Source organism: Nerophis ophidion, linkage group LG03 (assembly GCF_033978795.1).
Source record: "Nerophis ophidion isolate RoL-2023_Sa linkage group LG03, RoL_Noph_v1.0, whole genome shotgun sequence".
NCBI lineage: Eukaryota > Metazoa > Chordata > Actinopteri > Syngnathiformes > Syngnathidae > Nerophis > Nerophis ophidion.
The window spans coordinates 62,838,985-62,853,017 of NC_084613.1; the positions used below are offsets into that span (position 1 = coordinate 62,838,985).

A 14,033-nucleotide genomic window follows, 5' to 3' on the forward strand; every position below is an offset into this window, starting at 1 on the left:
CTTGGTGTTGTTGATAAATTGGTTTTGCTTTGCATAGCAGCGTTTCAACTTGCACTTACAGATGTAGCAACCAACTGTAGTTACTGATAGTGGTTTTATGAAGTGTTCCTGAGCCCAAGTGGTGATAATCCTTTACACACTGTCTGTTTTTGATAAAGTACCGCCTGAGGGATCAACGGTCCGTAATATCATCGCTTACGTGCAGTGATTTCTCCAGATTCTCTGAATCTTTTGATGATATTACAGACCGTAGATGGTGAAATCCCTAAATTCCTTGCAATAGCTCGTTGAGAAATGTTCTTCTTCAACTGTTCGACAATTTTCTCACGCATTTGTTCTCAAAGTGCTGACCCTCGCCACGTCCTTGTTTGTTAATGACTGAGTATTTCAGGCAAGCTGCTTTTATACCCAATCATGGCACCCACCTGTTCACAATTAGCCTGTTCACCTGTGGGATGTTCCAAATAGGTGTTTGATGAGCATTCCTCAACTTTCTCAGTCTTTTTTGCAACTTGTGCCAGCTTTTTTAAACATGTTGCAGGTATTAAATGAGCTATTATTTGCAAAAAATAACAAAGTTTACCAGTTTTAACGTTAAGTATCTTGTTTTTGCAGTCTATTCAATTGGCAAATTGAATAGGATATGGCAATTGAAAAGGATTTGCAAAACATTGTATTCTGTTTTTATTTACGATTTACACAACATGACAACTTTACTGGTTTTGGGTTCTGTAAAATCAAGATGCCCAGTAGGACATATTGTCTTCCTCAACCAAACATTTCTACTTTTATAGTCTTTACCCAAAGCGCTCTGAAAATTATGGTTTTGATCCATTGCGTTGATAAATGTGACTTTAAATGTTCCTATTGCTAATTGGCATAAGGTCAAACTCCACAGGCAATCTTCAATATGTCCTTTTGTTTCCGCAGCGAGCAGAGCATCTGCCAGGCTCGGGCCTCTGTGATGGTCTACGATGACGCCAGTAAGAAGTGGGTGCCCATCAAGCCGGGCCAGCAGGGTTTCAGCCGCATCAACATCTACCACAACACCGCCAACAACACCTTCAGGGTGGTGGGTGTCAAGCTGCAGGACCAGCAGGTGAACAGCAGAGCATTGTTTTTTGTTTTTTTTGCTCTCTATGAGTTGTCACTTTCTAACATGTGTGTCACTTTGCGGAGATAGCAGTGCTACAAATATAGTGGAACCTTTAAAAGTTGCTTTGTCAACCTGCACATTTCTTCAGATTTTATAGTACAAGTAAAGTTCATTAAAAAGCGGTCCAACATGAAGAGATGTTCTACGTGGTAGTGCCCATCCATCCATCCATTTCCTACCGCTTGACCCTAATGGGGTCACGGGGGGTGCTGGAGCCTATCCTAGCTGCACACGGGCGGAAGGCAAGCTACACTCTGGACAAGTCACTACCAAAATCGCAGGGCTAACACAGATAGACAGTCAACATTCACACTTTAAGGCCAACAACGCAGTCATGGGGAGAACATACAAACTCCACATAAAGATGCCGAGCCCAAGATCAAACCCAGGACCTTGTAAGGCACACATACTAACCCCTGTACCACCTTGCTGCTCTGTGGTTTTGCCATGGACCTCAAATTTTCCTCCATTTTTCTTTTTTTTTTTTACCAGAGTCAATCGTATTTTTCAACACTGTATCGACCCACTGGTGGATAGTGCCCACCCCATTCTGTGACGTGGGAGCACCATTCACTTCACGTCACGTGGGGGGCTATCCACCAAACATCGTTGTCGTCATCAACCCTCGCTGTTTGCCGGCAGTGACATAAAGCAGATGCGACAAATGTTTTACTTCCAAGATGCCATCAATGTTCGGCTTTGCTGGGCTCTATTTTTCTCTCGTTTTTCTACATACATCAAGAAGTAAACAAACCTTCTTGTGGTCTTTACTAAAGCGGATCATGTGTACAATTGCAACAAGACAGGATTATGCAGTCTCAACACTCAAGCAAGAACAAACTAGTCAGTTGACTCTACTGCCACTATACAAGTCACCTGACTCTCCTGCCAACATGGCCACCAAACACAAGTCGCATGACTCTCCTGCCAACATGGCCACCAAACACAAGTCTCCAGACTCAAAAACATCCAGTTATCTGACTCTCCCGCCTGTTTGATGGCCAGTTGCATCAGATGAGCAAGATGACTTCAGATATGGAGGTGGGGCAGTCAGAGTTGCTAAAAATTTAAAGGGCAACATTATCACAATTTCTGAAGGGTTAAAACCAATTAAAATCAGTCCCCTGTGGCTTATTTTATTTTTAGTTTTTCTCAAAATTTTACCCATCACGCAATATCGCGAAAAACGGCTTCAAAGTGCTTGATTTACACCATGGCTATATCCACCTGTCTATTGTCCTGTGACGTCACAGCGTGAAACCACCAAAAACAAACATGGCGGATAGCACAGAAAGGTATAGCATAGTAGCTCGGATTCAGACTGGGATTTCAGCGCCGTAAGTGATTCAACAGATTACGCATGTATTGAAACGGATGGTTGGAGTATGGAGGCAGGTACCGAAAACGAAATTAAAGAAGAAACAGAAGCTTTTGAGCCATATCACGACAGACAGCGGCAAGGGAGGAAGCGCGGACGAATTCGGCGATCGCCTTCTAACCAACAATTGGTATGTGTTTGTTTGGCATTAAATGTGGGTGGAGGGAAAGGCTGGATGCAAATATAGCTACAAATGAGGCATAATGATGCAATATGTACATACAGTTAGCCTAAATAGCATGTTAGCATCGATTAGCTTGCAGTCATGCCGTGACCAAATATGTCTGATTAGCACACTCTACATAAGTCAATAACATCAACAAAACTCACCTTTTGTGATTTCGTTGACTTTATCGTTGGAAATGCATCTGCTTTGAGTGTCGCAGGATATCCACACATTCTTGCCATCTCTGTGCCATCGCTGTCGTAGCATAGCTGTCGTCGGTACAGTGTGCAGAACAAACGAGGGACTTTCGCATCTTTTGGACACAGGTGCAACTTGAATCCGTCCCTGATCGTGTTGTTACACCCTCTGACAACACACCGACGAGGCATAATGTCTCCAAAGTACGGAAAACAGTCGAAAAAACGGAAAATAACAGAGCTGATTTGACTTGGTGTGTGTAATTTGTTTGAGAAAATGGTTGATTGCTTCATGTTGTGACATCACGGGTGAAAGGTCGTTGCTCCGACAGCAAACAATTGAAAGTCGTTTAAATCGCCAAATTCACCCTTTCAGAGTTTGGAAATCGGTTAAAAAAACATATGGTCTTTTTTTCTGCAACATCAAGGTATATACTGACGCTTACATAGGTCTGGTGATAATGTTCCCCTTTAAAAGTTCATGGAAGGTTGCATAGGAATTGCTCGGAGTCATTTTTGACCCGACTTGTGGAAGAGTGTCGTAGTGACACAAACTGCATTTTTTTTAAATCAGTGGAAAAAATGCAATTTTCATCATGTCACAAACATGTTTTGAGGAATACCTGGAATATGAATATATTATAACTTTTTATTTTAAATATTTTAAACAATAACAAATGGTGTGGGGTTATTTTTTACCCCACGTGTGCCTCTAAGGGTAAAACAAGGTACCTCATTTCTATTTACAGTAATTCACTGTAAAAACGACTAGTTTACAGTAAACAACTGGCATGTCAGTCACCAGAATTCTACTGTAAAAAATCTTTTCCCATAAGAAAGCCTGTAACTTTAGCAAATAAAGTTTTAGGTGCAACATTCCGTAAGAAAATGTGTTATAAACCTAAAACATGTGGTGTGTAGGCATACACAATGCAAGTTACCACTGTATAGAGTTCTCTTGGCTCATAATGTAGTATGTCTTATTGTATTAAGAACAAGAGAATCACAATTAGCAAGTTATATTGGTATAAGAAAAATAGTTATCCTATTTATAATTTGTTTTGCTGTCAATAAGGCACTAAGCTAATATTTGTGATGCTCTTCCATCCCTTCCCTAATAAAAGGTGGTGATCAACTACTCCATAGTGAAAGGCCTCAAGTACAATCAGGCCACGCCAACATTCCATCAATGGCGTGACGCTCGCCAGGTCTATGGGCTCAACTTTGCCAGCAAGGAGGAGGCCACCACCTTCTCCAACGCCATGCTGTTTGCTCTCAACGTCCTCAGCTCACCTGACAGTGGTGGTAATGCAAACTTTTGACTTCTCCGTCATCTGCTTGTTCACGGGAACTCAAGAGATCAGGACTTTGTTTTTAACTCTGTTGTCTGACGCACAAAGCTATTTTCTGAATGTTTGGTAGTCGTTAACAGCTCCTTCTAAAGATAAATTGAATATTGTGTTTTTTGGTCTAGAAACCCGCTAAAAAGTCCAACCATCTTGCTTTTACCGTCTGAATATCACTTAACTGACTATAAATTAATACTATTCAACTTGGAAGGATGGATTTTGTCAGGCAGATATTAAAGTCTTATGAGCTGTACTTCCCTCTAGTGGTGAACAAAATGCACTGCAGCTGTAATCAGAGGAGGCAGAGTTTTATAGAGATACTGTATATCAATATTTGTATTGGTAGATTTCACGATACAACACTTTATATTTTCAATAGTAAAGGATGGTACAGTTTTTACACGCTTAATATATTTGGTTGGAACTTTTAAGTTAGTCACGTAACAAACCCTTGAGCAACTCGAGTTACAAGTTATTTAAAAGGGAGTTTACTGTGTATTCATGCCAGGACATCCTTGCGGCTATCTTGTTGGTGGTTAAAATATCACATAAGGAGACATAATGTCGGGGGTCCTTCTTTTGTGGGTGCAGTGGGGGTCCAAGGTTATTAGGTGTGTGCATCTGTTTACATGTTTAATGTTACATGGTGATTAAATCAGAATCAGAAATACTTTATTAATCCCCGAGGGGAAATAAAAAATATTTATATAATGTGGTTGTGTGTGTGTGTGTGTGTGTGTAATATATATATATATATATATATATATATATATATATATATATATGTATATATAAAGATAGGCATTTGACTAGAACTCCAAAATTAATGTGGAAAACTAATAAATACATTGATTTTTTTTATTTTAATTTTCTTAAATATTATTTAAAATATTCAATCATTAATTTTATTACAAAAAATACCAATTTTCATACCAGTTTATCAACAATGATTTCTAAACAATATTTTTGACTACATTTGTATTCCCCGGAAAAAACAGGATTATTGTTTTGTACATTTTGATTAACTAGAAAATTAAGCAATAAATATAATATTTTAAAAAAGTAGATGAAAATATTAATTTCTGTGAATTTCCTTGATGTACATTGGGAATAATAGCAAACAATTATTAATTTAGTTGGAATGTGTTACTATTACACACTTATACACTGAATCATCACAAATAGATTTTGTTATACGCCTGTGAATGCAGCTTGTCTTTACAACTATGTTTAGTAGATGACATCGTAACTCTACCTTTTAACACACCTCATATAAGCACCCGGTATGCCAGAGGATAGGAAGACGTAGCAGAGGGCTCAGAGCTGCCAACGTAATGACCGTGTCATTATATTTAGTATATATTTGGGTACTTATAGAGAGTAGACAGATTTTAATATTCAGACCTGATTTTGTCTAAGAAAGGGACTTGCGATAACTATCAGCGTTTTCTGCACCTATTGTAGACTTTTGGCGACTACAACATGAAAGCATGTATCATTTATGCCATATCTGTATCATTTTTCTCAACGGGCACAGGTCCCGCCACAAAAAGAAGTGACCAAAAAATATTTGTTTGGTTTTTAATGTTTTCTTCTCATTTTTTTGTCTCTCCTGCAGCTTCCATAAATATTACATGTACATGCGCAATGACCAATTAAGCAAACTAGATAATACCATTCACGCATCATCCCCCTGAGTTCATAATGTATATTAAATATAGAAAATAAAACAAGTCTGATCAGGCCCTTTTGGTCCTCCTGGGTCCTTTTGCTTGTCCTTGGCCCTCACCATGGCAACAGCCTGGCACCTCGCACTTAGTCAGCAGTACAGACACACACATGCATGGATGCACATGCAGCACATTTTGTCCGTATACTCTTGTCGCCATTTATTTACACTGCATCATGTTTTTACTGGTATTCACTGTCATTAAAAACATGTCTAAATTGTTCAGTATGTTTTAAAAGGAGTTGAACAGTTTATTGCATGTTTGTCAGAACTAGTAGTACATGTAATTGTGGTATTTTTGACCTCTCTTTCCCTAGTGTTGGCTAAATGTCGTGAAAATTAGTGTAAACAGTCCAACTTGTTTGATGCGTTTACAAACATTGCTCTAAAGTATTTTCATCACGATCTAATTTGTGTCACACTTACTTAACTCGCATATATTAAATGTACTCCAGGATTTTTTCCCCACACATGAAATCGTTATTCATACATTACATTCTTAGGAAACGATAAATTCCACATAAGATAAATGTCATGACTTAATATGATGAACACTTTATCCCCCCCACTCCATCTTTCAGGTCCAGTTGTCCAGCGCCAAAATGGACCTTCCTCGGAGGAAAGTGAGGTCCAGAGGAGGTACAGTAGCAAACGCTATGCACTCACTCGCCACTTAATTAGGTACACAAGCACAATACATACAAATAATACATTTCAGTACCGTATTTTTCGGACTATAAGTCACAGTTTTTTTCATAGTTTGCGATTTATTCTCAGGAGCGACTTATGTGTGAAATTATTATCACAGGGGTGCCAAACGTACGGCCCGAGGGCCGGATCAGGCCCGCGAACAGGTTTTACCTGGCCGGCGGGATGAGTTTGGTATAAAAATTAACCTGAAATTTTTGAATGAAAGAAACAGCTGTTCTAAATGTGTCCACTAGATGTCACAATAGCAATTGTTTGTATCTTTGTAGATGATGCTACACATGTACAAAATAAATCACATGATTTAGTACATCAGTTGAAGAAAATGAGCAAACTACATTAATAACATACTGTAATTTCATTTTGACATACTTTTTTATCTTGATAGATAGAAAATGAACAACAATGAGTTGACTCATGAACATTATCACACAATTTATTCAGAAAATATAAATAACGACAAATAAAGATAGCATACTATGAACCGCAACGGGGAATTAAAAAAAACAAAACCCAACAACATTATGATTTTTACATTTTTTGAATGTGCTTCTTCTATTTTTGAACAAAGAAAGCAATCTAAATTTGTCTTTAAGGTATGCCGTGATTTTACCAGTCCGGCACACTTGGGAGTAGATTTTTCTCCATGTGGCCCCCGATCTAAAATGAGTTTGACACCCTTTGTATTAACACATTACCGTAAAATATCAAATAATAATATTTAGAAGCGGAGGAAGAAGATTTCATCGGATTTAGCAATTAGGAGTGACAAATTGTTTCGTAAATGTATAGCATTTCTATATGTTATAGTTATTTGAATGACTCTTACCATAATGTTACGTTAACATACCAGGCACCTTCTCAGTTGGTTATTTATGCGTCATATAACGTACACTTATTCAGCCTGTTGTTCACTATTCTTTATTTATTTTATATTGTCTTTCAAATGTCTATTCTTGGTTTTGGGTTTTATCAAATAAATGTCCCCAAAAAATGCGACTTATACTCCAGTGCGACGTATATTTGTTTTTTTTCCTTCTTTATTATGCATTTTCTGCAGGTGCAACTTATACTCCGGAGCGACTTATACTCCGAAAAATACGGTATATATTACACCATTTACAGTAGCTACTGTATGTAGAATTGTGAAATAAATACAAATAATCATTAAACTTTATTATTTTCAACATTTCATCGTATACTCAAATACTATTATTTATATGTAATCAACTATAATAATAATTTTGTTTAAGATCATTTGTTTGTTATTGAAAATAAATATTTCAACTATTAATATATAATTGTGTTGAGGATCACGATAATTTGTATGAATTATTTGTTGACATTTTTTACACAAATTAATATTTTGATTTGTAATCCAATAAATATATAAAATATTGTTAAGGATAGGTAATTTGTTGTACTTATATAAATGTAATAATTATAAAAAAAAGTGACATTTCAATATAAGAATCAATTATTCTTCATCCATCTTACCATCTTCTATACAGCTTATCTTCAATGGTCACAGGTCAGCTGGAGCCTATCCCAGCCGATTTTTTTGCAAGAGGCACAAAAATACACTTTTAGTAGATCAAGCCCCATTTGTTTTTTACTATTATAAGATGACATGCAGTAAAATGTACAGTACCTCTCAAAATTAATTAGGAACAAATATTAATACAAAAGTAAAGTAACATATCCACACAATCTAGTAAGCAATAAACACTCAATTATAGCAAAGTTGCAGAAGTGACCTTAAAGGATGAACATCTTAATAGTGGGAGAGGAATTTATTTGCTTCCCTCCTGTCGGTGATTTTTATTTTGTAATGTTAAATAATGAAGCCAAAATAGTAAATACAAATAAAAGTATGATGTGATGCACTTTGTAATGACAGAACTGTGTGAGTGTGTCTGGGGTCGGTGCACATAAACACCAGAATGAAAGCATCCAGACAGCTTGAATTGTTATTGACAGTCCACAAGTCTTTTATAATAATGAAGTAGCATCCTTGCTATCCCAAGGATGATGGAGCAGCATCAGATGCAGGCGCACAAGGAGAGGGAGCGGCGGACGTCAGGATCAGGTAAGGCTTCGAAAACAAACAAACACGGCTTTAGGAAACTCAATAGTGCGACGTATGCTCTTAAGTACACAAACATGAAAGAAAAGGCGTGTATTTGCTGGGCTTTTGTCTTTACTATCTATCTATTTCTGCTATCAGTGTTCTGTCAGACACAGTAAACACACCGCTCCTTATTCCCTTCTACTAATCCACATTTCCACTATGCCTTTCTCTCTCTTTCACACACACATGTTCAAGTCTTGCTGCACACTCTGTTATATCAGTGACCCCGGCCCTCAAGCCCCGCCCCCTAACCCCATCCCTGACCCCAGCCCCTGCAACATGCTCTGCTGCCATCTCTTTCTTCCAGCTGCTGTTGGGGGGGGGAAATGTCATGTGCTTTTTTCTAACCATGTTGCATTCTGCTGCTTGATATTTTGGATTCTTTATTTGCGATTTAGCTTCTGTTCTTTGAATTACGCTCCTGATTTGTTGCTTTTGGTTTTTATTATCGTTTCATCTCGGCTTGGTTGCTTTTCATTCTTCTCACGTTTTTTCTCTTTTTCTGTTTTCCTTTGTTTGTCGCCCTCCTCCGTCCGCATCTCCTCCTTCTGTCTCCCCCCCCAACCCCCCAACTCCCCGTCACAGTCGTTTCCACTCTCCAATATAAAGTGTCCGTACCCCCCGCCCACCCCCACCACCCAGACACTCCGCCCGAGTACAGACAGTACAGAGCTAGCACACTGCCCCCGTCCTATGTCCGTGTGGCCTCTTCCTCCTCCCCGCCCTCCTCCTCCTCCCCTCCCTCTCAAGAGAAGGAGGCGGGGGCGGCGAGGGACAAGGCACAGCTCTCCTCCCAGCTATCCACCTCGCTGGCCTCTGCCTTCTCCCCGGTCCAAGGGGTTTCCACCCTGGGCCGGCAGGTCCGTCAGATCCCCCTGTCACCTCCCACCACAGCCCGCCACCTTCACCAGCAGCAGGACATCATGCTGCCCCCCAAACACGGGACCTGGTCCGCTTCGCATTTGCAGCAAATGTATGCCCAGTGCCCGCCCTCCGCTTCCCCTCCGGTAATGATGGCCATGCCCGCCAGGCAGGGCTTAGCACAGCCACAGCCTGTGCTCCCCATGGCGCACCCCCTCCCGGCTATGAGCGCTAGGATGAAGCCCCCGCCACTAGACCCTCAACAGTACCCCCAGCATCAGCCCCACTCTCACGCCAACGGCCAGTCAGACGACTCCTACTCCCCCCATTCCCACCAGATTCCGCTCACCCTGCAGTATTGCGATGCCGTGCCTCAGCCGCCCCCGGGGCCCGCCCCCAATCACCAGTACCAGTCCACCTTCCACCCTCAGCAACATCAGCAGCAGGTGTACCACCAGCAAGCCCCTTCCTCACCCCCCTCTTACAATGATGGGGGATCGCCCAAGAAGACCCCCTCCCCTGTCCCCCAGCAGGTCCCCATGACCAACAGCAGTAAGTATGAAGAGGAGAGGAGGAGGTCGTTCTTTTAGCAGAAAGGAAGTTAAGTGCGTTCAAAAACAAAAATAGCATGAACAAAAGTAGGACCCTCCAATAGGGTGCCACACCCTGTGGGACACATACATGGAGTACAAACATACTCAACCTTTTCTAATTAGACAAATTAGTACTTAACAATTATTCCAATTTTTCTTTTTCTTTTGACTGATCTTGCTTAAATTTAACAGACATACTTATCATTTCCCAGATTTATGGCCTTTTTGTGGCCCCATTTCGGTCTTTAATATAACGCTGCAGACTTTAGGGCTGACTGTTGACTACTGAGTGTTGTAAAACAGTCATGTCTAGAGGGCTTTCTTAATGTTAAAACACAATTTAGAAAGTTGGAAACAGGCTTTTCATGCTCTAAAACAGGGGTCGGGAACCTTTTTGGCTAAGAGAGCCATACAAGCCAAATATTTTTAAAAGTATTTCCATGAGAGCCATATAATTATTATTTTTTTTAACACTGAATACAACTATATACGTGCATTTTTTAAGAAAGACCAACATTTTTAGAGTATAATAAGTCTCTTATTCTTTTTAATAACATTGTTATTCTGAGGCTAACCACAAATAAATAAAGTACTTCTTACCATTAATGCGACTTCTTGAACAGGTGCGGTAGAAACTGGATGGATGGATGAAAATGCATGAGAATGTTTTATATTTTGAAAATTATATTTGACACTGGGATTACCAGCGGAAGTATTCATTACTTATCGTGTTAAGCAATGTCAGCTAAGATGTATCTGAGAGCCAGGTGCAGTCATCAAAAGAGCCACAACTGGCTCTAGAGCCATACAAGCTCTAAAAGATTAATTCCTATTAATAATTTATCACGGCCAGGCCCGGAACCATCTAACTCAGGGGTGTCAAACGTACGGCCCGCGGGCCGGATCAAACCCGTGAACAAGTTTTATTCGGCCCGTGGGATGAGTTTCCTAGGACCCTATTGTATTTCTAAGGTTTTATTATTATTATTATTCCGCCGCCTTTTCGAGCTGTAGTTTGACCCCCTTAACATGCTTCAAAACTCACCAAATTTTACACACACATCAGGACTGGCGAAAATTGCCATCTAATAAAAAAAAAACCCCCCAAAACTCAAAATTGCGCTCTAGCGCCGCCTAGGAAAAAACACAGACAAAACTGCTTGTAACTTCTGTTAGGAATGTTGTAGAGACATGAAACAAAAGTATACAAATTAACCAGACATTTTTGAATGAAAGAAACAGCTCTTCTACATGTGTCTACTGGATGCTGCAATAGCAATTTTTTGTATCTCTGACGATGGTACATATGTACAAAATAAACCACATGATGTTAGTACATCAATCAGTGAAAATGATCAAACTACATACATGGCATACTGTAATTTAATTTTGATATTTTTTTATCTTGATTGATTGAAAATGAACGCCATTGAGTTGACTGATGAACATTATCACATCATTCATTCAGAAAATATAAATAACGACAAATAAAGAGAATACTATTAACCGCAACATGTAAGTGTAAAAAAACATGATTTGTACATTTTCAGAATGTGCTTCTTCTATTTTTAAACACCGAAAACAATGTAAATGTGTCTTTATTTTTAAGTTATCGTGCAGGGATTTTACCAGTCCGGCCCACTTGGGAGTAGATTTTTCTCTATGTGGCCCCCGATCTAAAATGAGTTTGACACTCCTGATCTGTTTATTTCTGTAATTGGGGTTTACTGTAGTACTCTTGGCGACCAGAAGTAGAATTAATTTGTGTGTGGATAACAGACACAAGTATATTTATAATTAGATATTAGTAAAAATACTTATTTTTTCCATTACTGTTACTGCATTGTTGTTGGTTATTTTAGGAGTTATGGAAAGATTTGTACTTACTATAATCACACAAGAATACACAAAGGTACTACATTGTAGAGATGCGCGGTTTGCGGTCTCATCCGCGGAGTACGCGGATAAACCGCGGGTCGGGCGGGTGACATGACGAAAAATTTGATTTTAAATTGATTCGGGCGGGTGGCGGTTGAACCAATCGGAATTATTTGATATACATGGTTCAGGGATCAGCAACCTTTACCACTCAAAGGGCCATTTTGACCCGTATCACAAAATAAAGAAACAGGAGCCGCAAACATTCTCGCGAATATCTGCTGGCGGTCACCCAGTTAACAAGAATTAGGGCGTGCAATAAAGTCATAGCCTTTGACGCCTTTTAACTGCATGCCATTCCAGCAACATGTTATATGTGGCTTCCGCAGAGACACGTACACGACTGACAGGCATACTGGGTGACACAGTATATTAACAATTTTAACACTCTTACTAATATGTGCCACGCTGTAAAGCCACACCAAACAAGAATGACAAACACATTTCGGGAGAACATCCTCACAGTAACACAACATAAACGCAACACCACAACTACCCAGAACCCTTTGTATCCATGAGTCTTCCTGTCTATGTTATACGCCCCGTTAGCACCAAACCCCGCCCCCCCACCCCCTGTGCGTTGGTAAGGTGGGCAGGGTTTGGTGCTAGCTGGGTGTATAATATAGTCAGGAAAACTCATGGATGCAAAGGATCCTGGGTATTTGTTGTGTTGCGTTTATGTTGTGTTACTGTGAGGATGTTCTCCCGAAATGTGTTTGTCATTCTTGTTTGGTGTGGCTTCAGTGTGGCGCATATCAGTAAGAGTGTTAAAATTGTTTATATCACAACCATCAGTGTAGTCTGTGTCCCTCAGTATTGACTTTCAATCTTGTACGTGTTTCTGCGGAAAATGCACACATGTTGCTTTATTGGCAAACAGTTTGTACATGTTGTTGAAGGTGTTAAAGTCAAATGCTTCATAACACGCTCTTAATCTCGTTATCTGGATAAGCACCAGCAAACATTCGTGAGAATGTTTGCGGCTCCCATTACCTTCTATATCTGATATATAACAACGGGCGGGTGGCGGGCGGTTGCGGTGTTGATTAAATGTTGGTTCGGGTGGATGACGACTTTAGTGATGCGGTTGCGGATGATATAATTGCCTATCCGCGCATCTTTACTACATTGATAACTAAAATATGGTTCAATCCAATACTTTCAAATGTATTGTTGAGGTAATGTTCAAATTGTATATGAATAGGTAAAAAATAAGTTAAACTCTAAGGGGAAAGAAAAGTGTACAATATCTCCTAATGCAGTGAAGGCAATTAAAAACTCCTATGCCACTTCGGCATTAGTTGAAAAAGTAATAAAAAACAAAAATCATTGGGCGAAAATTATGAAAAAAATTAATTAATTTATACATATCTCTGGGGAAAAGGTTTGGCTACAACATAAAGTAAAACAGTACGTGTGTTTTAAAAATTTAGCCATAAATCTGTCACGATGACCGCGTTCGAAGCGATGCTAAATTAGCAATTATCTCTATGGGCTTTTAAATAGACAAGGCCACCTCACTACTGAACCAAACTCTAACTTTTACAAAAGACGTGTTGACTCACCGCTGAATAAAAGTTTATCCGACACTATTTTTTTGAGGAAATTTAGCCCATCAAAGTAGAAACGGGTAAACACCCGCAGAGCACGACGACTGCATTGATAATCAATTACTGAAGTGACCAGTCGCCATAATCGTAAGCACACCACTCCCAGTCGTTGTGGCCCTAAACAACCAACCACAAAGTGTTTATGCCAGGGGCTGGCCCTGTTGGGGCAACTGTTGTGGTGATTCACCAAAAAGCCATAAAGTTACAGCGGCTGTTT

The 14,033-nt window shown here is 39.6% G+C and overlaps 1 protein-coding gene across 6 annotated transcripts in view; it reads left to right on the forward strand.

Annotated features, from left to right (window-relative positions):
* The window catches only part of evla (Enah/Vasp-like a), a 102,958-nt gene that overhangs the window by 70,725 nt on the left and 18,200 nt on the right, over positions 1–14,033 (forward strand). For 5 of the 6 annotated variants that reach the window (XM_061895858.1, XM_061895857.1, XM_061895859.1 and 2 more), the window contains exons 2-6: positions 931–1,099; positions 4,022–4,202; positions 6,557–6,614; positions 8,711–8,772; positions 9,400–10,227. In XM_061895858.1, coding sequence (XP_061751842.1) covers positions 931–1,099; positions 4,022–4,202; positions 6,557–6,614; positions 8,711–8,772; positions 9,400–10,227 — 1,298 coding nt within the window. The remainder of the gene's footprint in view (positions 1–930; positions 1,100–4,021; positions 4,203–6,556; positions 6,615–8,710; positions 8,773–9,399; positions 10,228–14,033) is intronic. The other variant, XM_061895860.1, reaches the window with a different exon arrangement.